This window comes from Plecotus auritus, assembly GCF_963455305.1.
Source record: "Plecotus auritus genome assembly, chromosome: 8".
NCBI classification, from domain to species: domain Eukaryota; kingdom Metazoa; phylum Chordata; class Mammalia; order Chiroptera; family Vespertilionidae; genus Plecotus; species Plecotus auritus.
Window position 1 is genome coordinate 59,734,070 of NC_137782.1, and position 27,741 is coordinate 59,761,810.

Genomic DNA, 27,741 nt, shown 5'->3' on the forward strand with positions numbered 1-27,741 from the left:
CCACCAGCTTCTGATTCAAAATCCCAAACATATATCAAATCAAGGACCTCAGGTTTTGTGCCTTCACCCTAACTTCCAATGAAGGTGATGTATCTTGTAGAAGGCAAAACTCAAAAATGGGGAATTACCCTAGCTGGTTTGGCTCAGTGGATAGAGTGTCAGCCTGCAGACTGAAGGGTCCTGGGTTTAATTCTGGTCAAGGACACATGCCCACGTTGAAGCCTTGATCCCCATTAGGGGGCGTGCAAGAGACAGCCGATCAATGATTTTCATTATTGATGTTTCTATGTCTCTTTCCCTCTCCCTTCTTCTCTGAAATCAATAGAAACATTTTTTTTTTAAGTGGAGGAATTCCTCAGTCAAGGAAAGGATTTCATATGTTGAGCATACCCCATCTCCAAAAACAAAGTCCTCCATAAAGGACTGTAATTTGTCAGTCAAAATATTTAGTAATCTGTCAATTTTATCTCACTACTCTTGTTAAGAATCGTTTAAAGAGACTTAGAGTCTCAGATTTCAGTCAGCAGGAGTGGAGTTTGAATATCTGTTGACAATTGGCTGATGATGTCTTTCATCACCTTTTTTTAAAAAAAAATTTTATAATGTATTTATTGATGTCAGAGAGGGAGAGGGAGAGAGAAACATCAATGATGAGAGAGAATCATTGATCAACTGCCTCCTGCATGCCCCCTACTGGGGCTTCCATCACCTTTAAAAATAATTACAAGTATTGCCCAGCTGGTGTGGCTCAGGGTTGAGCGTTGACCTATGAACCAGGAGGTCAGGGTTCAATTCCAGTCCAGGTACATGCCTGGGTTGTGGGCTTGATCCCCAGTGGGGGGCATGCAGGAGGCAGCTGATCAATGACTCTCATCATTGATGTTTCTATCTCTCCCTCTCTCTGCCTCTCTCTAAAATTAATAAAAACATTTTAAAAATTACAAGTGCCATTCCATATACACACACACACACACACACTTAAATGCGCTTTAACACTACAGATTTTCAATCTAAGACCACGCTAACATAGACATAAAAAATGTCCCCATAATTGAATAAGCCAGAAAGGAAAAGTAATAACCTATTAAGTTATTTTCTGGGTATATACTACCTTCTTAGTTTATATTTAATGATAGAACCACACATTGGAACATAAAACACTTGAATTTTACTCTAAACCTGTAACTGTCTAGTACTTTGTGATCAACTTCTAAAACCCACAACTTGGGATATTCTGTCCTTCTTCAAACTAATTTTGTTAACTCATCAATCTGTTGGCTAACATTAATTTATATTTAGATTATTGTCTAGGTGCTGTAGGTAGGTAGGTGTTGTCACTCCCTGTATATTAGAAGATATGCTATATAATGACCACTAATTCAAAATACAAATTCCCGTGATGATTCTGGGAACCAAAGTATAGCACTTGGGGAGTGAGGCTTTTTGTCTTTTTTTTTTTTTAATAAATTCAAGCTGTTTAATAAAGATTCGTAGGCATAAATAGAAGTTTCCTTTTCCGTCCATTATATGAACTCGTTTTAAAGTTGTTTTTTTCTATTTGTTTAGTTTAATACAGTTTTTTAGTAAAATGAAGAAGTGGATGGACATGTCAAACCTGCCACAAGAATTTCGTGAACGTATAGAAAGATTAGAAAGAAATTTTGAAGTGTCTACTGTAATTTTCAAAAAATTTGAGCCAATTTTTTTAGATATATTTCAAAATCCATATGAAGAGCCACCAAAGTTACCACGAAGCAGGAAGCAGAGGTGAGACCCTTAAATCTTACATCATTGACATAAAAAGTATGATATAAAGTCACTAGGGGTATTTGCATTTTTAAAACTCTACTTTTAAAACTTAAGTTTCTATTAAAATCCATTTATAAGTACACATATCTGGAAATTCAGGGTAATAATTTCACTTTTTTATGTTCTGATTATTTTATGCATATTGGAGAGGCTTATTTAAGTTTGTTTAAATTAACCAGAGGTTGTCTGTCCTTTGTGAGTGGAATTTTATATGTAATTTAACTTTACTATTTGTTATTTATATTTGCTGTTTCAATTTAAATGGCAGCTGTGGAGTGATATTTAGCAAGTTAGTAATATAAAAAGTACATTTCCTCCCTTTTTTTTAGGAGGAGTCCTTGCAGTGTTAAGGATCTCTTTAATTTCTGTTGGACACTCTTTGTTTATACTAAGGGTAAGGAGATAATTTCAGTGGTTTTACATTTCTACTGTGGGAACTTGTTGCTGTTTGATGTTAGAGGTTTCTGAGTTTTGTGTCTCTTTTTTTCTTACAAAGGTAATTTTCGTATGATTGGAGATGATTTAGTAAATTCTTATCATTTACTTCTGTGCTGCTTGGATCTGATTTTTGCCAATGCCATTATATGCCCAAATAGAGGAGACTTGCTAAATCCGTCATTTAAAGGTAAGACCTTATTTATTTTTCAAAACTGATTACCAGTTTTTAGAAAAAGAGTTTTAAAAATTGACCATATTCTTTCCCCCCTGTTGCTTTTCATACCCTGTCATACTAGGATTGCCATCTGATTTTCATACTGCTGACTTCAGGGCTCCTGAAGAGCCTCCCTGCATCATTGCTGTACTGTGTGAACTGCATGATGGACTTCTAGTAGAAGCAAAAGGAATAAAGGAGCACTACTTTAAGCCATATATTTCAAAACTCTTTGACAGGAAGGTACTGTACTTAATAAATGACCGAGATTTTTAGGGGTTAGCAGCAGTAACCTCAAAGGAAGAAATAATGTTTTAAAGATTCAGAGTCAAGATTTCCAGGTTTCAGTCTCTGCCACGTTGTAGAATTGGCCTATAATGTGAGGAACAGCTGTTGAAGAATATGACCAATTATATGTACTATTAAGTAAAAATACACTGTCAGAGGTAACTATAGGAGGTTCTGATAAAAAAATTATGAAAAACAGGTCAGAGTAAGCTAATTTACTGCCACAATTTGAATAATTTCTATTTACTAGAAGTAGGATGGTGTATAACAACTATAGCTTTAATTCTTTATAAATAGAGCAGAAAATCCTGTATAGTTTTGTAGATACTTGCAGACTATATGCATGCATTCTAATTTGTTTTCCTCAAGAATTTACTTAGCTATTTCTATATTTGTGAAGTGGCTTATTCCTTTGGGACTCAATTTTTCATTTCCTGAATATTCAGCCTTTTAATCCAGCTAGACCTTAAGTTTTCTAGTAAAATAGGGGTTCAGTGGTCGGCAAACTGTGGCTCGCGAGCCACATGCGGCTCTTTGGCCCCTTGAGTGTGGCTCTTCCACAAAATACCACTGCCTGGGCGAGTCTATTTTGAAGAAGTGGCGTTAGAAGAAGTTTAAGTTTAAAAAATTTGGTTCTCAAAAGAAATTTCAATCGTTGTACTGTTGATATTTGGTTCTGTTGACTAATGAGTTTGCCGATCACTGGATTAAGTCATCATGTGGCTCCTCTCTGCCAATATTATGAGATTTTTCTTCAAGCATAAAGTCTTTCCTAACTGGTTTCGATTCTTTGTCTCTTACACACACTTTTGTATTTAGTTATATATTTCCTAAAATATATTTGTGTGTGTATGTGTTTATCATGGCTCCTTATATGTATGTTAAACATCTTCAGTAAACTTCTAAGGGAACTCAAGAGTTATGTCTGTTGTACTCTGCGGCCTCTGGGTATGATGATTGTACATCTTGGTTTCTTTGGATTATTTGGCTTTGGGCTGTTGTCTTAGCACAGGGGTGGGAAACCTTATTTCTGCCAAGGGCCATTTGGATATTTATAACATCATTTGAGGGCCATACAAAATTATCAGTTTAAAAATTAGCCTGCTATATTTGGTCAACCATTTAATTAAATCACTCCTAATGCATTGGCAAGGCCAAATCAAATTATTTCCCACCCCCGTCTTAGCATCATTATTATAGCTTCTCCTTTCACCCCAAAAGTATCCTTGTTTGGACAATGGTCCTCCTGCCCATGGGCCACAGCTGTTTTGCTTGGTCTTTGTAGAGTGTTATTTATTTCATTTGGTTTTGTTCAATTTTTAATTTCCAGATACAGACCTTTTATATAAAAACCTTTTAAAAATCAGAAGCTATAGCAATACTGGTTTGGAATTTCTACATGACTTTACATAGGTAACTTGTCAAGCTAAATGATGATCACTTCTTTGAAGATGGGAAATACCCTTTCTGCTCTCATCATATACATATATTGACCCCTGACCCTTAGGGCATTTGAGTTTACAACTCCTGATGTGTAGTAATCTTAAGTAGTGTGAATACACAGAAGTATTAACAACAATATAGTTTTCCTCTCACCAGTGATAGTACATGTTTCCTTTGAATCTTCTGCTTGCCTAACATTCAATATATGTTAGTTTCCTTTTACCATAGACAAGTGTTTAAAATTGGATAGCTTTCATCCAGAATAACTACGGAAATTTGCTATAAACACTGTCTCAGCCCAGGCCTTGAGGTCCATCAGTTTGCATTTTAAACAAGTTCTCTTAAGTGATTCGTATATCACTAAAATTTGGAAACCTCTGCTATAAACTGATTTTAATGTATTTTCAGAACTGACTTTAGCCTGGCTGGTGTGGCTCAGTTGATTGAGTGTCATCTCATGCACCAAGAGGTCACTCGCTGGTTTGATTCCCGGTCAGGGCACATGCCTGGGTTGTGGGCTCAATCCCCAGTAGGGGGTGTGCAGGAGGCAGCTGATCGATGTTTCTATCTCCCTCTTCCTTCCTCTCTCTGAAACCAATAAAAACGTATTAAAATAATAATAATAAATTTTAAAAGGCAATTTTCTTTTTTAAAAAGAAAAAAAAACTTGACTTTAAATGGTTTTTAATATTTTATTTGCATGCTGATTTAGTTTTACTGGTCTGAAAGAAATATTTAGTAATTTTGTTTTGTGTTTGTATGATTTATAACAAATACCAATGTGAAAATTTAGATAAACATTTTGATAAATATGCTAATATGCTCAATTATATGATGTCACATAATGACTCTTTCCTCCTAGATTTTAAAAGGAGAATGCCTCCTGGACTTTTCCAATTTTACTGATAATAGGTAAGTATCTACCACTAATGGTATCTAATGTAGTATAGGCTGTCAATAATAATTTGTTGCAATTTATTAAGTGAAACATTATATTCAAGTTCCTACTGCTCTAGTGACATTGAGTGGGTGTTGTCACCAAGCTTTGTTGTCTTTACATTTATTTTGAGGAACCATTGGTACTTGACAGCTACTTTCCAGAGAAAGTCATAAACAGGCCCAATGTCTTCTGTATTTGATTTTATTAATCAAATATTGGCAAATTCAGAATGTGTTTATATTTCAAAGCCACTATTGCCTCAGTAATCAGATCTTAATTAGGTTCAACTAGTTTTCAGATTAAGTATATATTCTCTTTTACTCTCCTTTCAAAGTAATTTATTGCTGTGTATGTGAATGTGAAGAATGGTCATCAGGTAGGAGCCTCTGATATCATTAGATGAGCAGACTTAATAAAAATGAGTGTGGCTCAGTTGGGTGGGCATTGTCATGCACCAAGGGGTTGCTAGTTGAATCCTGGTCAGGGCACAAGCCCAGATTGCAGGCTTGATCCCCAGTAGGGGGTGTGCAGGCGGCAGCTGATAGATGTCTTGCTCTTGCATCAGTGTTTCTCTCTCCCTTTCTCTCTCTCTAAAAATCAGTAAAAAAATATTTTTTTAAAAAGCAACAACACTAGAAAGTCATCAGCTTTTCCAGACTGTGGCGTCTAAATCTATCTTCAAATCAAGATAAATCCATTGTGTTTTATTCTGTTACTTGGTTGTATTCTTGCAGCTTAAAGTAATTTTTTTTTTCCAGCAAAGCAGTGAACAAGGAGTATGAAGAATATGTTTTAACTGTTGGTGATTTTGATGAGAGGATCTTTTTGGGAGCAGATGCAGATGAGGAAATTGGAACTCCTCGAAAGTTCGCTGGTGACACCCCATTAGGGAAACTGACAGCACAGGCTAATGTGGAATGTAACCTTCAACAACACTTTGAAAAAGTAATATAACCTAGACTGGCCTCAGTCTTGAATGATCTTTTTCTCTCTGTGTATGATTCTACTAACAGCAGAAGCATCTTTCAAGCTAAATCTTGGGTTTCTTCTACTAATTCATATTTCCCATGAAAGCCTTAAAGGTAATTTTTTAAAACTATGGCATTTAGTATTTTTATCATATTTCTTGCTATTTTTCATATTTTGGATATATTTTCCCAGAATGTCTGGGTTTTTCAGTAGAGAATGTGTCTTGACATAAAGGATTTATGCTTTCTTCCTAATCTTTTTATCACTAGCCACTATTCCACTGCTTTAAAATTTAGTTTGCTTTCCTACCCATGACAAACTATGTTCTCTTGCTGTGCTTCAGCTATAAAACTCTGGACTTGATTATTAATAGCCAAGGCTTAATTCTGTATATAAGTGTGAAATGGATTGGAGGATAAGGTTTAATGGAAAAGTCACTAGTCTAGAACACTGATTTTCAACCTTTTTCGTCTCATGGCACACATAAACTAATCAGTATAATTCTGTAGCACACCAAAGAAATACATTTTTGCCAATTTGACCAAAAAAGTAGTTATACTTTTGATTTACCAAAAAAAATAAATAAATAATAATAATAATTACCTACTCTTTTTTTTTTTTTTTTAATATATTTTATTGATATTTTACAGAGAGGAAGGGAGAGGGATAGAGAGCCAGAAACATCGATGAGAGAGAAACATCGATCAGCTGCCTCCTGCACACCTCCCACTGGGGATGTGCCCGCAACCAAGGTACACGCCCTTGACCGGAATCGAACCCGGGACCCTTCAGTCCGCAGGCCGACGCTCTATCCACTGAGCCAAACCGGTTTCGGCATTACCTACTCTTTTTGCTATAAAGTGGCTTTAAAAAAAAAAAATCAGGTGCCTATACTTGTATATAAGGATTTCTAGTATAATTAACCAGTCAGATACAACCTTTTGCGATGTGGCCAATAAGTTGAACTCTGTTATATAACCTATATATTTATGGTTCAAGACAGGGCATTCACAATGGACAGTATTTGTTGTGTTGGCTGTTGTTAGTTTTTTTAGGGAGGGGCTGTTATAATTTTTAATTTGACAATCTAAAGGAAAAATGATGAGTGTCCCTGACTAAATAGTCAGGTATTGCATGCTTTAAAAATTCTTGCAGCACACTAGTTAAAAATCACTTATCTGGAAGATAGAAAACCTAAGTTTTAGTCCAAGCTCTGCCATTAACTTCATCATCTTAAACAGGGTTTTTAACTTCTCTGTGCCTGTTGTCTCATAAGTAAAATGAAAATGTGTAAGTTATTTTTAAGTGAATGTTAGGAAGGGAAAATGAAATTATGCTTAGAAAAAATGTTACTCAAATTTAAGGATGTTATTAGCATGATATTGCTAAAAATTTGGTGGATAACCAGAAGAGGAGGGGAAAAAGTAGCTTACTAAATTTGAATAGAGAAGATGATATATATATACTGAATTAAATACATAATGAGGAGGAAGGTAACTTTTTAACCTCACAGATAGTTCTTTTTTTGACAGAAAACATCATTTGCACCTTCAACCCCCCTGACAGGACGGCGATATTTACGAGAAAAAGAAGCAGTCATTACTCCTGTTGCTTCAGCCACTCAAAGTGTGAGCCGGTTACAGAGTATTGTGACTGGGCTGAAAAATGCACCAAGTGAACAACTTATAAATATTTTTGAGTAAGTTCAATACTATTATTTTTCTAAATGTCTCTTTTAAATTAGGTTTTGTGTTCCATTTTGTATTCAGTATATTCAGAATTCTTAAGATAGTGGATATACATTGGGAAAGTTTTGCCATACCATTTCAATCACCAAGTGTGTTGACCTAATATCAGACAGAGGTACCTATTAAAAATTTCATATCAATATTCATATTATTATAGACTTTCAAGGTTAGATATATCTGAAAGGTTATTTAGCTATGACATTCCATTCTGGTAACTAACCCTAAGTTATAAATTATTGTTTTTCTTTTTACTTGACTTTAAATGGGTTCAAGCTAAATGTTTATCAAATGGAGGAATTACATATTGGGGGTGCAGCCATAAAATATTTTTTTTGCAATTGTTTAAAAAGAGACAATTGTAAGAACCTGGTGGGATTCCTGAAGATAAAACCCAGGAAAGTTTGCCCCGCGCCAAGACTGTAGCACCAGGAGTCTCCCACTTCTCACACAGTAGTCCTCACTCAGCTTTTAGCAATTCATTAAAATGACCACTTAAGTATCCTTACAAATTTATGCTCCTTCTGCTTCTACTCCAGAAGTATGGAACAATGAGATAGCTTTCCTGATCAGCAGGAAGACACTGATAATTGGGAAGTTTGATGCTTGCTCAGTGATAGCTTTGCTACCTCTGGAATCCTAAAAATTACGCTATTCTTAAAGAGCAACTGAAGCCCTTCAAAGATGCACTGATTGCCCTTTATCTCCTTGTGTTTGTAATTCTCATACCTATCATCTGAATAGTGGTAAGAAATGAGTAAACTAGAGGAGCGTGTGTATAATGCATCAGCAGAAATTATGTCTATGAAAGAAAAACAAGCGCATTAGGAAATAAAAGGAGAAGTGAAAAAAAAAAAGGAGAAGTGAATCTCTCCCTCTCTGAAAGCAATGAAAAAAAAACACACCTAATAATAAAGAAGTGAAACTATTGAATAACATGACTAATGATCCCAGGCTGAAAGATTGGGAACATTCTCAGACATTGAAAAATACTGCTTATATTCAAGGTCCTCCTGGACACCCAGGTGAAAAGGAGAGAGAGAGCTCCACTGGAAAGGATGGTCCATGATGCATTCCAGATCTAATAACAGGTCCTCCAGGTCCTAAAGGTGATTGGAGAACATTTGGCTTTCCTGGAAGTCAAGGATTCTCAGGACTATTGGAGAAGACTGGGAGACCAGGAAATCCTGGACAAAAAGGCCAGAAGAGGGAAAGAGGGAGAAGAAGCATGCTAAGACCAGTACAACTCCCTGATCATATTAGGCAGAACCCTTTTAGGATCAGGTGGGTTGGGTAGGACACCTTCTGCTACCATCTCATTAAAAGGCCCTTTACCTCTGGACAAATCAGCACTACTGGTTCCAAGATCCCTTTGTGGTTCCTCCAAACGACCAGGTAGCCAAGCTTCCTCATGGCTTTCTCTCCCAGTCCTGGGTGCTGCTGCTGGGGCCTCTGCTCTCATGCTCAGACCTCTACCCAGTCTGTACCCCTGCATCACTATCATCCCCTAACCTGGATGGCTTCCATTGGCTGCTCCAACCAGAGCCAGGCTAGAAGTCCACTGATACCCCCTCAACTAGTATCTTGCTAATCCAGTTTAATCCATTGAGTTCTAGAAATTTTATAGGTACTGACTTATGGGGGTTCATTAATTAAAAAACACTTAACCAACAAGAGGAATTACATAAAAAGAAAATTCATTCATCATATGTTCATTGTGAACCTCCTGGAGCTGGACTTGATAGCTAATAAGATAGCTATTGTGTCTGGCCTTATAGAGCTAATTGTCCTGAAAGACATAGAAATGTAAATGACAATTATACAGTACAGCAGAGCTATATTGGAGGAAGAATAGGGCTCAATAGGTGCTTAGAGGAGATCAATATTTTTAAATTCCTTAGAATATTAAAAAGATAATTGATTTTGATTTGCATAGTTTACCTTCTTGTCTTCTTAGGCTCCAAATCACAGCCTTTTTTTCAAGTTTTATAGTGAGGTAAAGTGGAGCTTGGACAGTTCATTCAATACATTTGAACCAAAAAAAAAAATAAAACTTGTTTTTTTTAATTTCCTGCTCATTTCAAGTAAGAATTTTTTTTATCAGGGTGGCTGTAAAAAGAAAGAAAGAGAGGAGGGGAGGGGGGTAGAGAGAGAAAGAAAAGAAATGAAAAACAATTTCATGAAAAAAATAAAGCTGATAATTTTTTTATTCTAAAAAGTATTTTATGCTTTAATTATCCAGTGTAGGTCCTGGAGGAAAAAGACATATTTCAGTAGCACTAGAGATACTTTGTGTAGGTAAAGAAAGGGCTAAAACAATGAAAAAGGAGAAAAGTTAAGAAAAGGCAGACAGCCCTAACCAGTTTGGCTCAGTAGATAGAGCGTCGGTCTGCAGACTGAAGGGTCCCAGGTTCAATTCCAGTCAAAGGCATGTACCTTGGTTGCAGGCACATCCCCAGTAGGGAGTGTGCAGGAGGCAGCTGATCGATGTTTCTCTCTTATCGATGTTTTTGTAACTCTCTATCCCTCTCCCTTCCCCTCTGTAAAAACTTAATAAAAATATTTTTTTTAAAAAAGAAAAGGCAGACAAAAGAATAAGTGGGCTAGCACAAAGATGATGGCATAGGTAAATGCAGCGTTCACCGTCTTCCACAACCACATCAAAATTACAACTAAACCACAGAACAACCATCATTCAGAACAGCCTGAAATCTGGTTGAACAGAAGCCCTACAACTAGAGAATTAAAGAAGACACATTGAGACTCTAGGAGGGGTGGAAGCCAGAATGGGCTGGTCGGACATCCACGTGTGGCGGTTAAAAATCAGGAGGGATATCTTGGCAGCGGACTTCCCCCAGTGAGGAGCAAAGGATCCCACCCCACACCAGATCCTCAGCCCAGGATTCCAGTGCCAGAAAGAGTAGTCCCCATAACTTCAGGCTGTAAAAACCAGTGGGATTGTGGCTGAGTGACACAGAGGCTGCTGAAGTCCCAGGCAGTTCCTCTTAAAGGACCTATGCACAGACTTACTCAGACTCACTCCCCCTGAGCTCCAGCACTGGGGCAAATTGAAAGGATCCAAGGACATATAGAGAGGAACTAAATTGTCTGGCATCAGGACAAGAACGAGGGCCAGCCTTCTCCCAGACAAAATTGCTGGCAGATGTCATTTTTCCTCGGCTGAGACCTCCCCCACCACAGAGCCAACAGGCAGGAGCATATCTGAGTCTCCATCAACCATATCTGTTCACCAGTTCTGGTGATACCCTGAGACCCCGCCCCACCCAGTTTGCAGCCCCACCCAAGCTGTTTGCAGTGTTTTTTCCATATGAATGGCCTGTCCTGGCTCAGGCTTCAGACTTTCCTAAAATCTCTTAAACAAGCAGCAGCTGGCCTCATCGTGCCCATATGTCTTGATAAATAGCCACAGGCCCAGCACTAGCAGCAGCTTTCTAAGGTTCTATAGCTTGGCCTCCTGGGCACCTCCAAGCCCAACACAAGTAGCACCTATTTGCAGATCGTTCTGTAGCTCGTTTCAGGTGGCCCCATGCAGGGCACAGGCAACAGTTGACTTTGCACCTCTCGGGAGGCCCCAGGGCCAGTGTACCCGGTAGTCAGCTTCAGACCACGCCAGTTTTTCCACCCTACCACATCCACGAGCGACACACTCAAGGGCAGGACTTGGTAAGCACCAAAGCCCCATTGAAGTAAGTCCTGCCCCATAGGAGTGTCTCCTGCACAGCAGCTCTTCTGCTGTTGGCATAGCTGTTCCTCACAGCCAATTGGCCTGGGAGTCAACCCCTCCCAGTGACAACAATTAAGGCTCAACTACAACAGGACAGTGCAGACAGCCACGTAGGGGCTCACATAGAAGTCCCAGCTCAGGTGTCTAGGAAGGCTGAGCCACTGGGCCCTACAGGACACCTATTACACAAGGTCACTGTACCAATTCCAGGAGACATGGCAGCTCTACCTAATACATAAAAACAAGCACAGGGAAGCAGCCAAAATTCAGAGACAAATATGTTACAAATGAAAGAAGTGGAAGCAAGCAAACTACTGGATACAAAGTCAAAACAATGGTTATAAGATTACTCAGGACCTTAATGAGAGCTTCAAGGAGCTTAGTAAGTTTCTCAAGGATCTTAGTGAGAATGTCAAAGACATGAAAAAGGGCCAGTCAGAAATTAACTAACTAAAATAAAGAATAATTTACAGGGATTCAACAGTTGAATAGAGGATTCCAAGAATCAAATCAAGCATTTGGAATATGAGGAAGCAAAAACTGCCCAATCAGAAGAGCAAAAAGAAAAAAGTATCCAAAAATATGAAGACAATGTAAGGAGCCTGAGGGACAACTTCAAGTGTACTAATATTCGCATTATGGGGGTGCCAGAAGGAGAAGAGAAAGAGCAAGATATTGAAAACCTACTTGAAATAATGACAGAAAACTTCCCCTACCTGGTGAAAGAAATAGTTTTGTCTTTTCTAGAATGTCATAAATACAAGCATAATATGGCAGATGTTGATGCTTCTAAGATTGAAATTCCTAAACATAATGTCAAATTATTTCATTTAGAGGCTGTAGACTTGTTTGAAATATGCTAGCTTATATATCTAAGTTGTAGGTCCTTGCTTTTTATTACTTTGAATATTTCTTGCCACTCCCTTCTGGCCTGCAAAGTTTCTGTTCAGAAATCAGCTGACAATTGTATGGTTGCTCCCTTGTAGGTAACTAACTGCTTTTCTCTTGCTGCTTTTAAGATTCTCTCTTTGTCTTTAAACTTTGGCATTTTAATTATGATGTGTCTTGGTGTGGGCCTCTTTGGATTCATCTAATTTGGGACTCTTTCGGTATACAACTGAGACTAGAACTTTGATCATGAAAAAACAAGCTAATTCTTAAAAGAAGAAATGTTGGTAGGCTGAGTTGTTGTTTTTTTCCTGGTAATTGAGTTCCTGTTACATTTAATAGATCTTGTATGCGTAATCCTATGGAAAATATTATGAAAATAGTGAAAGAAATAGGAGAGGCTTTCTGTCAACACTATACTCAATCAACAGATGAACAACCAGGATCTCACATAGGTAAGAAGACAAAACTAAAGCTAATAGAGCAATAAAAATAGACAGATTGTCCCCCCAAAAAAAGTAGAAATTCAAGTTTTTTCCTTCCCTGCTATTCTTTTTTTTTTTTTTTTTTTTTGAGAGAGAGAGTGGACGGGAGGGAGGAGGATTGGGAAAGAGAGAAAAACATCAATGTAAGAGACACATTAATTGGTTATCTCCCGTTTGCACCCCAACCTGGGCCGGGGATCAAACCTGCAACTGAGGTACATGCCCTTGACCTGGAATTGAATCCCTGACTCTTTGGGCTGTGGCTCTAACCACTGAGCAACCAGCCAGGGTTCCCTGCTTTCTTAATTTATTCGATTTAAGTTTATATGTTTTGTTCTTTAGTCCTTAACAGCTATGTTTCATTAACACATTTTCCCTTTTTTCCCCCTAAGACTTTGCTGTAAACAGGCTAAAGCTTGCAGAAATTTTGTATTATAAAATACTAGAGACTGTAATGGTTCAGGAAACACGAAGACTTCATGGAATGGACATGTCAGTAAGTAAATTGCCTCTCTCAGCCACTAGCAAGGTTCATAAATCTTAAGCCTGGCCCGGCTGGCGTGGCTCAGTGGTTGACCATCGACCTATGATTCAGGAGATCCTGCATTCGGGTCCTGGTCAGGGCACATGCCCAAATTGCGGGCTCAATCCCCAGTAGGGGACGTGCAGGAGGCAGCCCATCAGTGATTCTCTCTCATCGTTGATATTTCTATCTTTCTCTCCCTTCCTCTCTGAAATCAATAAATATATATTTTAAAATATATATATATACATATACTATCTAACAAAGAGGGAATATGCTAATTGACCCTCATGCCGTCACAAAGATGGCGGCGCTCGTAGCCAATAAGGAGGGAATATGCTAATTGACTGCCACGCCCTCAAAGATGGTGATGCCCACGGCCAATAAGGAGAGAATATGCTAATTGAATGCCATGCCCTCAAAGATGGAGGCACCCACAGCCAATAAGGAGGGAATATGCTAATTGACTACCACACCCTCAAAGATGGTGGCGCCCACAGCCACAAGATGGTGCGCCCAGTCCCCTCCGCCCCCCCAGGGTGGCAGGCTCATGGCAAGGTGGGCCCTGCTGCTCTGCACGCCTGCCTCCGGAGTCCCCCAGTCCCCTCAGCCCCCCAACCGCCCAGGGCCGGCCCAAGGCACAGGCAAGCCTCGGATGGCATCTGCCTAGCCACCCAGGGCCGCCCAAGGCTCAGGTAACCAGGGCTGGCTGAGGCTTGCACTGCTGGCAGTGGCAGCAGCAGAGGTGTGATGGGGGCGTCACCTTCCCCTGATCGCCAGGTTGCCTCCCGCCCCTGAGGGCTCCCGGACTGTGAGAGGGGCTAGGCCGGGCTGAGGGAGCCCCTCCAGTGCATGAATTTTCATGCACCAGGCCTCTAGTATGTATGTGTATATATATATGTGTGTGTGTGTGTGTGTGTGTGTATACATATATATATATAAATATTAAGCCTGGAAGCAGGGTGTTGTGAGGTTCTACAGTATAAAGCATTGTGGGGATCAGTGGTTAAGGGCAAACTTAGCCAAGATGACATATTAGTTGGCCTTAGTTATCTTTGGCACATCAAGAGTTAGTCACATCTAGGCAGGAATGTGAAATGTCTAAAATTTGTCTTTGGTGCACCATCAGTATCCTTTCCATTAAGGTACTGTTTTTTTATCCTTCATTCACAGTTAGCTGCTAATAAACCCCCTTCCCTCGAATATTAAAGCCAACTGATAATTAAGGTATTTGTCCATACCTCCCAGGGATTTTAGAGTTTTCTCTCTCTCTCTTTATTTGTTTTTTTTTTCTGTGTGTGTTTTTGTATTGATTTCAAAGAAGGAAGAGAGAGAGAGAGATAGAAACATCAATGATGAGAGAGAATCATTGATCGGCTGCCTCCTGCACACACCTCACTGGGATTTGAGCCCAGAACCCAGGCATGTGTCCTGACTGGGAATTGAACCATGACCTCCTGGTTCATAGGTCAGTGTTCAACCTCTGAGCCATGCCAGCTACGCTGCACATGCCCATAATGCTTTTTAGACTCACATTTGATTGGCAGTTACCTGTATTTAGAATTCTAGAGGAACAGTCATTTTCCTTTTGTATTCAAGTCCAATGGCATTCTAATTCTTATTATTGGTATGTGTCCTGTGTTTACTTTCCTGTTTTTGTATTTGTTAATCCTCACCCAAGAATATTTTTTCCATTGATTTTTAGAGTAGAAGGGAGGATTGCAGGGAGGGAGGGAGAGAGAAAGAGAGAGAGAGAAACATCAATGCCATAGAGACACATTGATTGGTTGCCCCTCCCATGCACCCTTAGTGGGGCACAAGATCAAACCTGCAACTCAAGAAAAAAACAAAAACCTGCCACCCAGATACATACCTTTAATCGGGAATTGAACCCACTACCCTTCATCTGTGGGCCGACGCTCTAACCACTGAGGACCCAGCCAGGGCAATATCCTCTCTCTCTTTTTCTTTAATTGATTTTACAGAGAGTAAGAGAGAGAGATAGAGAGTTAGAAACATTGATGAGAGAGAAACATCAATCAGCTGCCTCCTGCATGCCCCCTGCTGGGGATGGAGCCTGCAACCAAGGTACATGCCCTTGACCAGAATTGAACCTGGGACCCTTCAGTCCCTGGGCCGATACTCTTATCAACTGACCCAAACTGGTTAGGGCAGTGGTCGGCACTCATTAGCCAACAGAGCCAAATATCAACAGTACAACGATTGAAATTTCTTTTGAGAGCCAAATTTTTTAAACTTCTTCTAACACCACTTCTTCAAAATAGACTCGCCCAGGCCGTGGTATTTTGTGTAAGAGCCACACTCAGGGGCCAAAGAGCCACATGTGGCTCGCAAGCTGCAGTTTGCCAACCAATGGATTAGGGCAGTGGTCGGCAAACTCATTAATCAACAGAGCCAAATATCAACAGTACAACTATTGAAATTTCTTTTGAGAGCCAAATTTTTTAAACTTAAACTTCTTCTAACACCACTTCTTCAAAATAGACTCTCCCAGGCCATTGTATTTTGTGGAAGAGCCACACTCAGGGGCCAAAGAGCCGCATGTGGCTCGCGAGCCACAGTTTGCCAACCACAGGGTTAGGGCAATACCTTCTTTTTATCACTGATGTACTGAAATTTATAATAAAGTGCCTTATTGTTGTGTCTTTTCATTCATGTGTTGGGCATTCTTATAAAGTTGTTCTTTCATTTTTTTTAATATATATTTTTACTGATTTTAGAGAGTAAGGGTGTGGGAGAGAGAGATAGAAACATCAATGATGAGAGAGAATCATTGACTGACTGACTCGTATATGCCCCCCATTGGGAATTGAGCTTGCAACCTGGGCATGTGCCCTGACCAGGAATCAAACCGTGACCTCCTGGTTCATAGGTAGACACTCAACAACTGAGCAAAATTGTTCTTTTAATCCCAAAAATATGTCCAGCAGTTTGGGGTCATTTTATTGCATTATTTCTTATGTAATATATTGCCCGCTGATTTATCTCACTGTAGATTTTACTTTTCAGATGGGGATGTTCAGGATTAATTTTCTTCTCTTGTTTTTCTTTTACTTTAAAGAATTACGTTTTTATTGATTTTTAGAGAGAGAGGAAGAGAGGGAGAGAGAGAAACATTGATTAGCTGCCTCCTGCATGCCCCCTACTGGGGATCAAGCCAGAAACCTAGGTATGTGGCCTGACTGGAAATCTAACCAGTGACCTCTTTGTGCTTGGAATGACTTTCAGCCAATTGAGCCATACCAGCTGACACTTCTCTTTTTTTTTTTGTCTTTTTAAAAATAATTGTCAGGATATTTTATTCAACTTTTCATCATTCAATCCTAATAAAGTTTTTTATTTTAGCTATATTTTAATTTCTAAGATCTCTTTCTCTCTGGGGTTATTAATTTAGATTTTTTGACATTGTGTTCTATTGCTTGAATTGTCTGTTTCCTTTGTTTCTTTTCTGTTTATTTTGATCTTTGTCTTTCAGTTGGAAGTTTTCCTCTAATGTGGGATCATTCTTGGATATTTACTTTTACTTTTATTTGGATGAGGCACTAAAAATGAGACACTAATAAACCCTTATGTTGACAGTTTGATTCAAAAGCTCTGTATGCAAGAGTGGGAATAAAAGTGCACCAGCCTTGCCCTCGCAGTGTAGTTCAGTTGGTTGAGCATTGTCCCGAAAGGTTTGATTCCCAGTCAGGGCACATGCACAGGTTATGGGTTCAATCCCCAGTTGGGGCATGTGCAGGAGGCAACCGATAGATGTTCTCACATCGATGTTTCTCTCTCTCTCCCTCTCCTTTCCTCTCTCTCTAAAATCAATAAAAATCATATTTAAAAAAATAAAATAAAAGCTCACCAGCCTCAGGTGATTATGTAGTATTAGAGACCCTCAACTGTTTTGCTAATATTTTGGTTTCTCTAGAGAAGTATCTGCTAATCTTTTGCCTCACAGTTGCTGTGGTTGAGCAGAACAAGGAAGAGAAACTTGATGTCCCAATTTAGTCTGTAAATTTCTACCTAAAACCTCAGTCTTCTATGCCTTGTGTTCTCCAGTTTCAAATCTCTCCAGTTCAGTTCTACAGAGAATAATTCTAAGGTTCTCTGTTGGGATAGACTAGAGGCCTATCTTTTAACTCCTTAGAGTGGGGGTTGGATAGGTATAGTTCTAACTATAACATCCATCCGTGTTGGCCCCTTGCCCAACCACTGCTTTCTATTCTGCCTGTGCCTTTGCTTGCTTTGTTTCTTCTCAGGTTGCATAGAGCAAATTTGTTTTTAGTGTGTCTCTTCAGGCTGTTATGTTTGACCATTTTCCTTTATTCTTAGTAATTTGTCATTCTTTCATCCACTTCTAGTCTTTATAAATATACTAGAGGCCCAGTGCACAAATTCGTACACGGGTGGGGTCCAGCCAGCCCTGCCCCCGATCGGGGTAGGGGAGCCAATCTGGGGCGTGGCCAGCTAGAGGGAGAGGCCTGGAGAAGACTCACTGAGCTGGAGCTGAGCATGGGCCCCAGGCTTCCCAGGGAGGACGGTCTCAGCAAGGAAACAGAAACCAGGAGAAGGCTCTGCAAACAGACCCTGAGCTCCCTTTGGCCAGGCCGACTCAGAGCTGGTATCTCTGTGTGTACATTAGACATAGCCCAGCACTCGCCTTTGTCTGTTGGTCAAATCCATTGCATCCAAAAACTTGTTCCCCTTCTTCTCTTTGGGGCCTTATAACAAATACAGACAGATTGGAAGACGGGCCCCAGTGGTAGAGCCAGGCCCCACAATCACCCTGAATTTAGGCCTAAGACAACCTGGTAGCAATCTCCATGGAACAGAACACACTGTTTTAGAGTCTTAATTCTCCCCCCAAAATGTACCCAGCTGCTCCTCTTTAGCTAGGATAGACTGAACTAAGGAACCAAAGACCAAATTTCCTTTGAGGTGGGATCCACTGGGAGCTGGCTGGTGGCAAGGCCTCTCACAGGCGGCTGCCTTTCCCCCAAGCTCGGTGTGCTCTGAGCCGGTCCGTTTGTGGCAGTCCTGGGTCCTGGGCTGCTGGTCCAGCGGCAGGTCCACAGGGTTTCTCTCCGCCGCCTTCCTGGCATCCCGAGTAGTACCCTCAACCCAGGGCGCCAGGTGGCTGTCGCTAGAGCCGGGACTCAGCGGAGGAGCTGGCCCACGCCAAGAAGGACCCACAGGTGGCCAGGCCGTGCCCCCTACCCCACTTCTCAGTCTCACTCACGTGGATTGGGCCAAAGTCTGCTGCCTGAGACTGGCGCCATGTGAGGAGGGTCGCAGCAGGGAGAGGGGTACCTGCCAGCCTTGGTGATATCATCTCAGTGCCCAGCTGATTGAATTCGTCCCAAAAAGCCTTCATCTCAAGCTGCATGCTCACGCTGGCCACCTTCACGTTCTTTACTAGCGCCTTGGTGGTGGCATCGCAACTGGCCCCAGGGCCCTCGAGCTCTGCAGCAGCGCGGGTGGCAGCAACTGGTTGTTCCACTGTAACAGTCGCTGGGCTTTTATTATATAGTCTAGAGGCCCGATGCACGAAATTCGTGCAAGGGGTTTGGCACTCGCAGCCCCTCACAGCCTCGGCCGGCCCTAGCAGCCCTGGCTTTGTCTGGAAGGTCATCCGGATGGTTGTCCAAGATGTCGTCTGAAACAGTCGTTCAGCTGTTTGTTCTAATTAGCATATTAGCTCTTTATTATATAAGATGGTTTGCAGTTACAGATGACTCCTATCTTTCTACATAATAGTTTCTGTTTCTTATTCTCTTTGTTGATTTGGAATGATATTTGAAAGAAGGATGGCAATAAATAGCCTGTTTAATACTAAAACTGATGTTGAACCTTAAACTCAATGATGAAACAAGAATTTATCTTAGTAAAATAACTCTTTCTCTGAACTTTTTAACGTCTTAGCTGTGAAATTATAATACCTTTAATTTTACTATTTTTATTAATAAGCCCTTATGTTGACAAAACACTGGTAATAAAACCTATTAAAAATTTCTAGTGCTTTTCTTTTAATGGGAATATTGACTGTTTTGTTATTTGCTCAATTTTCAAAGCAGGTTGTGATCTATGCCTCATTTAAATATATCTACCATTGAGTAGGATTATATAAGAAAACTCTTTACCAAGTTTGAGAATTCAAATTTTTATCTTTGATAATCTAGTATAATATAATGTGTACAAGTGATTTTATCTTATTTCTATAGTCTTCTTTATAGAGTGACAAAGGCTGAAATTGTTAGAAATATTAAACTGTGGTCTTTCTCTTTTCCAAGGTTCTTTTAGAGCAAGATATATTCCATCGTTCCTTGATGGCCTGTTGTTTGGAAATTGTGCTCTTTGCTTATAGCTCACCTCGTACTTTCCCCTGGATTATTGAAGTTCTCAATTTGCGGCCATTTTATTTTTATAAGGTGAGATGAAAACCTCACATATGGTGCACCTCACATAGAATTCTATTTATCTTAATGCTGAGGAAACATGCTGTACTAATGTTTGGAAAATATTCCCAGAGGTATTCTGAAAACATATTCCTTTTGGGTGGAATCAAGGACAAAGGGGAGAGAATGAAGGGTATATTTAAATTAAGCCAATCTCATAGGTTTGGTTTTGTTTCTGTCACTGACTGGCAAATACAACAGAAACTAAGTAGTTAACTTTGAATTTTCCATATTTATGAATGAAAATCATAATCCTGGGCTTCCTCTCAAGATGGTAGAGTAGTTGAATGCAGTATTCCCTTCCTCCCACAACCACATGAAAATGACAACTGAAGTACAGAACAACCATTATTCAGAACCACCTGAAGTCTGAACAGAAGTCCTATAACTAAGGATATATAAAAAAAAGAAACTACATCAAGACTGGTAGGAGAGGCAGAGATGCAGCATAGGCTGGTCCCTCACTCATAGTGGCAATTAAAAATCAGGAGGGATAGCTCTGATGCAGAGGTTCCCCATGAGGAACAAGGGGCCCCAGCCCCACACCAGGTACCCCCGCCCAGGGTTCTAATGCTGGGAAGAGAAGTCTCCATAACTTTGGCTGTGAAAACCAGTCTGGATTCTGACTGAGTGAGATGCAGTCCCAGGCAGTGCCTCTTAAATGGCCTGTGTATGGACTTATTTAGATTCACATCTCGATTCCAATGCTGGGGCAGCAGTTCAAAAAGCCCCAGGGACATATGGGGAAGAACTAAATTGTCTGGCTTTGGGATGATGGTTGGAAGGACGACTTTCTTTCAAACAGAAGTGCTGTCAGAGACCATTTTTCCTTTGCTGAGCACTTCCCCCATAGAGCCAGCAGATAGGCTCCATATCTGGGTCTTCATCAGCCTGGCTAATACTGTTCACCCCACTCTGTTGATTCCCTGAGACTTCACCCATATAACTTTCAGACACACTAAAGCCATTTCCAGTGGCTTTTCCATACAAATAGCCTGTTTTGGCTCATGCTGCAGACTCCTAAAATTTCTCAAAGGTTCACAAACCTCAAACAATTAGTAGTATGTCCCTGGCCTGCTCTGAACCTCTTGCTAAGTGGCCCTAGGCCAGTGGTTGCCAAACTCATTAGTCAAGCCCTAGCCGGTTTGGCTCAGTGGATAGAGCGTCAGCCTGCGGACTGAAGGGTTCCAGGTTCGATTCTGGCCAAGGGCACATGCTTGGGGTTGCGGGTTCAATTCCCAGTAGGAGGCATGCAGGAGGCAGCCAATCAATGATTCTTTTTCATCATTTGATGTTTCTATCTCTCTCTCCCTCTCACTTCCTCTCTAAAATCCATAAAATATATATATTAAAAAAAAACACAACTCATTAGTCAACAGAGCCAAATATCAACAGTACAATGATTGAAATTTCTTTTGCGAGCCAAATTTCTTAAACTTAAAACTTCTTGTAATGCCACTTCTTCAAAATAGACTTGCCCAGGCAGTGGTATTTTGTGGAAGAGCCACACTCAGGGGCCAAAGAGCCGCATGTGGCTCGCGAGCCGCAGTTTGCCGACCACTGCCCTAGGCTAAGCACTAGCAGCACCAGCTGGCCTCGGTTCATAACTTGGTCTCTCCCAGGCACCTTGAAGCCCAACAAGTAGCAGCCATCTGCAGATTGCTCTGTTAGCTCATGCCAGGTGACCCCAGGCAGGGCACAGCGGCAGCTGATCTTGGCCTGCACCTCCTAGGAGGCCTCAGGGACAGTGGAACCAGTAGATAGCTTCAGACCAAGCCAAAGCACCACCCAACCACTCCTTGAGTGACACACTTAAGGAGTGGTCTCAATGGGCACCAGAGTCTTGCTGAAATGCATTTTGCTCCATAGGTTTGACCCCTACACAGCAACTCCTGCAGTGTAGTCATGGCCATTCTTGCAGCCAATCGGCCTTGAGGTAAATCCCTCCCTTTAACATGCCAATAGCAATCAGGCTCAATTACAACAGGAGGGTGCATACAGCACATAGAGAGGGTTGAACCTAGAGCCCGCAGCTTGGGTAACCAGGGAGACTGTGCCATTGGACCCTATAGGACACATACTACATAAGTCCACTCTGGGAGACATAGCAGAAACAAACATAGAAACAAACACAGGCAGCCAAAATGAGGAGACAAAGAAACATGTCCCAAAACTCCAGAAAAAGAACTAAACAAAATGGAGTTAAGCAATCTACCAGATCCAGAGTTAAAACCACTGGTTATAAGAATGCTCAATGAGCCCTAGCCAATTTGGCTCAGTGGATAGAGCATCAGCCTGCAGACCAAGGGGTCTCAGGTTCCATTCTGGTCAAGGGCCCATGTCCGGGTTGCGGGCTCAATCCCCAGTAGGAGGCAGCCAATCAATGATTCTCTCTCATCATTGATGCTTCTGTCTCTCCCTCTCCCTCTCTGAAATCAATAAAAATAAAAAATATTTTTCAAAAAAGAATGCTCAATGAATGTAGGGGAAAAGTAGATGAACTTGGAATTTCAACAAATAGATAGGAAACATAAAAATGGAGAAAGAAAACATAAAAACCAGTCAGAAAAAAATATAATTGCTGAAATCAAGACTACAGTATAAGGAATCAACAGGAGGGTAGAAGAAGCAGGGAATCAAATTAGTGATTTGGAAGATAAGGTAGCACAAAATATCCGATCAGAATAGCAAAAAGAATCCCAAAAAATTAGGATAGTTTAAGGAGCCTCTGAGGCTTCAGATGTACCAACAATTCACCTCATGGGCATGCCAAAAAGAGAAGAGAAAGATCAAGGAATTGAAAGCTTATTTGAAAAAATGATTCCCTAACCTGGTAAAGGGAATAGACATTTATTTTTTTTTAATTTAATAAATCTTTATTGTTCAGATTATTACAATTGTTTCTCCTTTCCCCCCACATAGCTCCCCTCCACCTGGTTCCCACCCCACCCTCTGCCCTTACCTCCCTGCCACTGTCCTCATCCATAGGTGTACGATTTTTGTCCGGTCTCTTCCTGCAACCCCATACCCTTTCCCCCTGATAATTATCAGTCCATTCCCTTTCTATGCCCCTAATTCTATTATATTCACCAGTTCATTTTGTTCCTCAGATTTTTAATTCACTTGATTTTTAGGTTCACTTGTTGATAGATATGTATTTGTTGTTCATAATTTTTATCTTTACTTTTTTCTTCTTCCTCTTCTTAAAGAATACCTTTCAGCATTTCATATAATACTGGTTTGGTGGTGATGAACTCCTTTAGCTTTTTCTTATCTGTGAAGCTCTTTATCTGACCTTCCATTCTGAATGATAGCTTTGCTGGGTAGAGTAATCTTGGTTGTAGGTTCTTGCTATTCATCACTTTGAATATTTCTTGCCACTCCCATCTGGCCTGCATAGTTTCTGTTGAGAAATCAGCTGACAATCGTATGGGTGCTCCCTTGTAGGTAATTAACTGTTTTTCTCTTGCTGCTTTTAATATTCTCTCTTTGTCTTTTGCCCTTGGCATTTTAATTATGATGTGTCTTGGTGTGGTCCTCTTTGGATTCCTCTTGTTTGGGGTTCTGTGCGCTTCCTGGACTTGTAAGTCTATTTCTTTCACCATGTGGGGGAAGTTTTCAGTCATTATTTCTTCAAATAGGTTTTCAGTATCTTGCTCTCTGTCTTCTTCTGGCACCCCCATAATTCTGATGTTGGTACACTTGAAGTTGTCCCAGAGGCTCCTCACACTATCTTCAACTTTTTGGATTATTTTTTCTCTTTGCTTTTCCGGTTGAGTGTTTTTTGCTTCTTTGTATTTCAATTCTTTGACTTGATTTTTGTGTTCCTCTAGTCTATTGTTGGGTCTCTGTATAATATTTTTTATTTCAGTCAGTGTATGTTTAATTTCTCGTTGGTCCTTTTTCATATCTTCGAGGGTCTCGCTAAATTTATCGGCCTTTTCTAGGATATTCTTGAAAAGCCTTATAACTGTGGTTTTGAATTCTACATCCAGTCCTTTGTTTTCCTCCATTTCTTTCGTTTGTGATCTGTTTCTTTGCCTCTGCATTTTCGCTGCTTCCCTGAGTTGGTAGGGTAGCTTTTGTGTGCTAGGTTTCTTATATGGCCCAGTGGGTTGGCCTCCCCAGTTAACCTGAGGTGGACACTCTTGGTGCACCCCTTTGTGGACTGTGTGTACAGCCTTGTTGTAGTTAAGTCTTGATTGTTGTTGGTATCACTGGGAGGAATAGACCTCCAGGCCAGTTGGCTGTGAGGATCAGCTGTGTCTATGCTGGGAGAAGTTCGGTGCTGGAGACAGCCTTATAGGATTATACTTGCAAAATTGCATAAGCTTCTGTGCTCAGCTTGGATGGGGCGGAGTCTCAGGGCGGAGCAGACAGTCTTGGCTTCCCGTCAGCCCTGCCCTTGCGTGCGCGCCTCCAGACCTCTGCCTTCCGTGACTCCCCTGAGTTTCCACCTGACAGTCCAGATTCCCCCTGTAAGAGCATGGGTCCCCAGGGGCTCGCCCGGAACTGGGGTTCAGTGCAGTCGGAACTAGGGTTCAGTGCAGTCAGGAGCTTCCGACCCCCTTCCACTAGGGAATGCCTGTGGCAACCTCCGCATTCAGCTGTCTCTGCGAGCACTCGCGTGTGCGTGCGCGCGCCCCTCCAGACCCGCCGCGGCTCCCCCGGGTCTCTGAGTCTCTGTGCCTTTCTCTCTACCTGACAGTACAGACTCCCCCTGTATGAGCCTGGGTCCACGGGGTTTCACCCAGAACTGGGTTTCAGTGCAGTCGGAACTGGGGTTCAGTGCAGTAGGGGGCTTCCTTCCCCCTCCCGCCAGAGAAAGTCAGCCAGGCACTCAGCCGCCCTTCCTGTCTGCGCGCATCTCCGTACCTCAGCCCTCCTTTGCCGTTCCTCTGATTCTCCGTGACCTTTCCTCTTTCCTTCTAGTTGTAGAATTTTCACTCAGCCAGCTTTCCTGTGGTTCTGGATGGTGTCCGTTCTGTCTTTTAGTTGTAGTTTTGAAATTGTTGTGCGAGGCAGCAGTTTAGGTGCTTACCTATGCTGCCATCTTGGTTTCTCTGGGAATAGACATTTAGTTCAGAAAGCACATTGGCCCAAACAAGATGAACCCAAAGAGGCCCACAGCAGGACATCAATTAAAATACCAAAGATAAAAGATAAAAAGAATCTTAAAAGCAGTTATCCACAAGGGAGAACCCATAGACTGTCAGCTGATTTCTAAATAGAAACTTTGCAGGCCTAGAGAGATTGTCACAAAATATTCAAAGTCATGAAACACAAGGATCTACATGCTTGCATAGTGGTTGTGTATCAACCCATGAACCAAGAGGTCACATGGGTTCAATTCCTGGTAAGGGCACATGTCCTGGTTGTGGGTTCGATCCCCAGTGGGGGGCTAGCAGGAAGCAGCCAATTAATGTGTCTCTCATCAATATTTCTAACTATCCCTCTCTGTTCCTTTCTCTTTAAAAAAAATCAATAAAAACATAAAAAAAAAAAAAAGAAAAAGCAAGGACCTACAACCAAGATTATCCAACAAAGTTATCATTTGGAAAGGAAGAGCAGATTAAGAGATTCTCCAACAAGAAAATGCTAAAGGAGTTCACCACCACCAAACCAGTATTACAAGAATGCTAAAGGGTCTTCTTTAAGAAGAAAAAATTCGAAAATATGAATAATAAAATGGCAATAAATACATAACAATATCAACAATTACTTTAATTACTTTAATGCAAATAGATTAAATCCTTTAATCAAAAAATATGGAGACTGGATAATAAAACAAGATCATTTCATATGCTATCTAAAAATGTAAATATTAAAATTCTAATGATAAATAATCAGTATTAATACTTTTGTGTATATACTTACATTGTCCTAGATCAGCCGTGGGCAAACTACGGCCCGTTCGGCTGTTCTAACCAGCCCGCGGAGCCAAGAGAGTGGAGGGTTCTCTTGCTCTCCCCTCCGCTCCTTTACTTTGAATTTGTATTAGTTCACACAAACACTCCATCCATGCTTTTGTTCCGGCCCTCTGGTCCAGTTTAAGAACCCATTGTGGCCCTCGAGTCAAAAAGTTTGCCCACCCCTGTCCTAGATACTTACTCTTTTTGTTTGTTTGTTTGTTTTCTTAATCCTCACCTGAGGATATTTTTTCGAGAGAGCGGGAAGAATGGAAGGGTGGGAAGGGGAGAGAGAAACATTGATGTAAGAGAAACATATTAATTAGTTGCATGTGCCCCGACCCAGGGCCAGGGATTGAACCTGCAACACAGGTATGTGCCCTTGACCGGCAATCGAACCCTCCACCCTTTGGTGCACAGGCCGATGCTCTAACAATTATGCAACACAGGCCAATTTAATTTTGTTTTCCCCATCACCATTTATGCCCTCTTCCTCTTCCACCCACCCTCCTTTCCCCAGCATTCACCACACTGCTGTTCATGTCCATGAGTTCTCTTCTTTTTCTTCTTTGCTCACTCCCTCCATAGATATTTACTCTTATTAAAATGTAATTATAGTATATAAAAACAAAGTCCCTTCTAAATGTAATATTATTCATTTTCTCCTTTTGAGCTATTAGGAAGAATAGTATGAATTCAAAATAGCAGTAAATTCAAAATAGCAATGGGCTGGGAACCCAAAACCTGACTTCTGCCATTATTGGGCTATTACCCAGTTTTCACCTGTCATTGTCTTAATTTTCCATGTATAAAGAAAGCATGAAAAACAAATATATGTGAAAGTATTTTGAAGATCTTAAAAACTCCTTCAGCCCTGACTGGTGTGGCTTAGTTGGTTGAGCATTGTCCCATGCACCGACATGTCCCCAGTTCAATCCTGGTCAGGGCACATGCCCAGGCTCCATTCCCAATAGGGAGCTTGCAGGAGTCAGCTACTCAATGTTTCTCTCATAGATTTTCTCTCTCTCCCTCTCTCTTCCTCTCTAAAATCATAAAATCAATAAAAACATTAACCAAAGAAATTATATGCATAACCCAAGGACACAGACAATAGTGTGGTGAAGGCTTAGGGTGGGAGAAGGGGCAGGCTAGAAGGGATCAATGGGCAATAAAGGGTACATCTGTATAACTTTCAACAATAATGATAAATTTTAAAGAAACTACTTAAACGATATCCTTGATTTTGTGTCATTAATAACACAGAGCTATTCATACATGCAAGCCCACCCAGTCTAGAACTGATTGCTTGAGAGTGCATTATCTGCTCAATTTTCTTGTCACCAGGTTATTGAGGTGGTGATCCGCTCAGAGGAGGGACTTTCCAGGGACATGGTGAAACACCTGAACAGCATCGAAGAACAGATTTTGGAGAGCTTAGCATGGAATCATGATTCTGCACTGTGGGAGGCTCTCCAGGCTTCTGCAAACAAAGTTCCTACTTGTGAAGAAGTGAGTCAGAGAAAGGCCAATAATCCTGTCATTTTATAAAATAACTAGAGACCCAATGCATGAAATTCGTGCACATCCCCCCCACTCCCCCACCCAGTACATACCCTCACCTCCCTGCTGTCTTTGTCCATTGGTTATGCTTATATGCATACATACAAGTCCTTTGGTTGATCTTTTACCCCCTCCCCTCCCCTGCCTTCCCTCTGAGGTTTGATGGTCTTTGCCCTAATCCCAACCTACTGAAGGAACTGTCCAAAACCAGAAGAACTTAAAGAAAATGGTTTCTTGAAATCTCTCTTCCATATATCTTTTGTCTTTTGCAGCACTGTGATTAATGGGGCAATCTTTAGTATTCATCAATATTTCCATTAT

The 27,741-nt window shown here is 40.8% G+C and overlaps 1 protein-coding gene across 1 annotated transcript in view; it reads left to right on the forward strand.

Annotated features, from left to right (window-relative positions):
• RBL1 (RB transcriptional corepressor like 1) overlaps window positions 1-27,741 on the forward strand; it is a gene marked incomplete at its 5' end in the record, with an annotated part of 76,384 nt that overhangs the window by 11,914 nt on the left and 36,729 nt on the right. Inside the window, 11 exons of the mRNA XM_080684193.1 lie at window positions 1,567-1,767; window positions 2,139-2,203; window positions 2,306-2,434; window positions 2,544-2,704; window positions 5,055-5,104; window positions 5,891-6,077; window positions 7,634-7,800; window positions 12,822-12,934; window positions 13,357-13,460; window positions 19,787-19,924; window positions 27,205-27,369. Coding sequence (XP_080540319.1) covers window positions 1,567-1,767; window positions 2,139-2,203; window positions 2,306-2,434; window positions 2,544-2,704; window positions 5,055-5,104; window positions 5,891-6,077; window positions 7,634-7,800; window positions 12,822-12,934; window positions 13,357-13,460; window positions 19,787-19,924; window positions 27,205-27,369 — 1,480 coding nt within the window. The remainder of the gene's footprint in view (window positions 1-1,566; window positions 1,768-2,138; window positions 2,204-2,305; window positions 2,435-2,543; window positions 2,705-5,054; window positions 5,105-5,890; window positions 6,078-7,633; window positions 7,801-12,821; window positions 12,935-13,356; window positions 13,461-19,786; window positions 19,925-27,204; window positions 27,370-27,741) is intronic.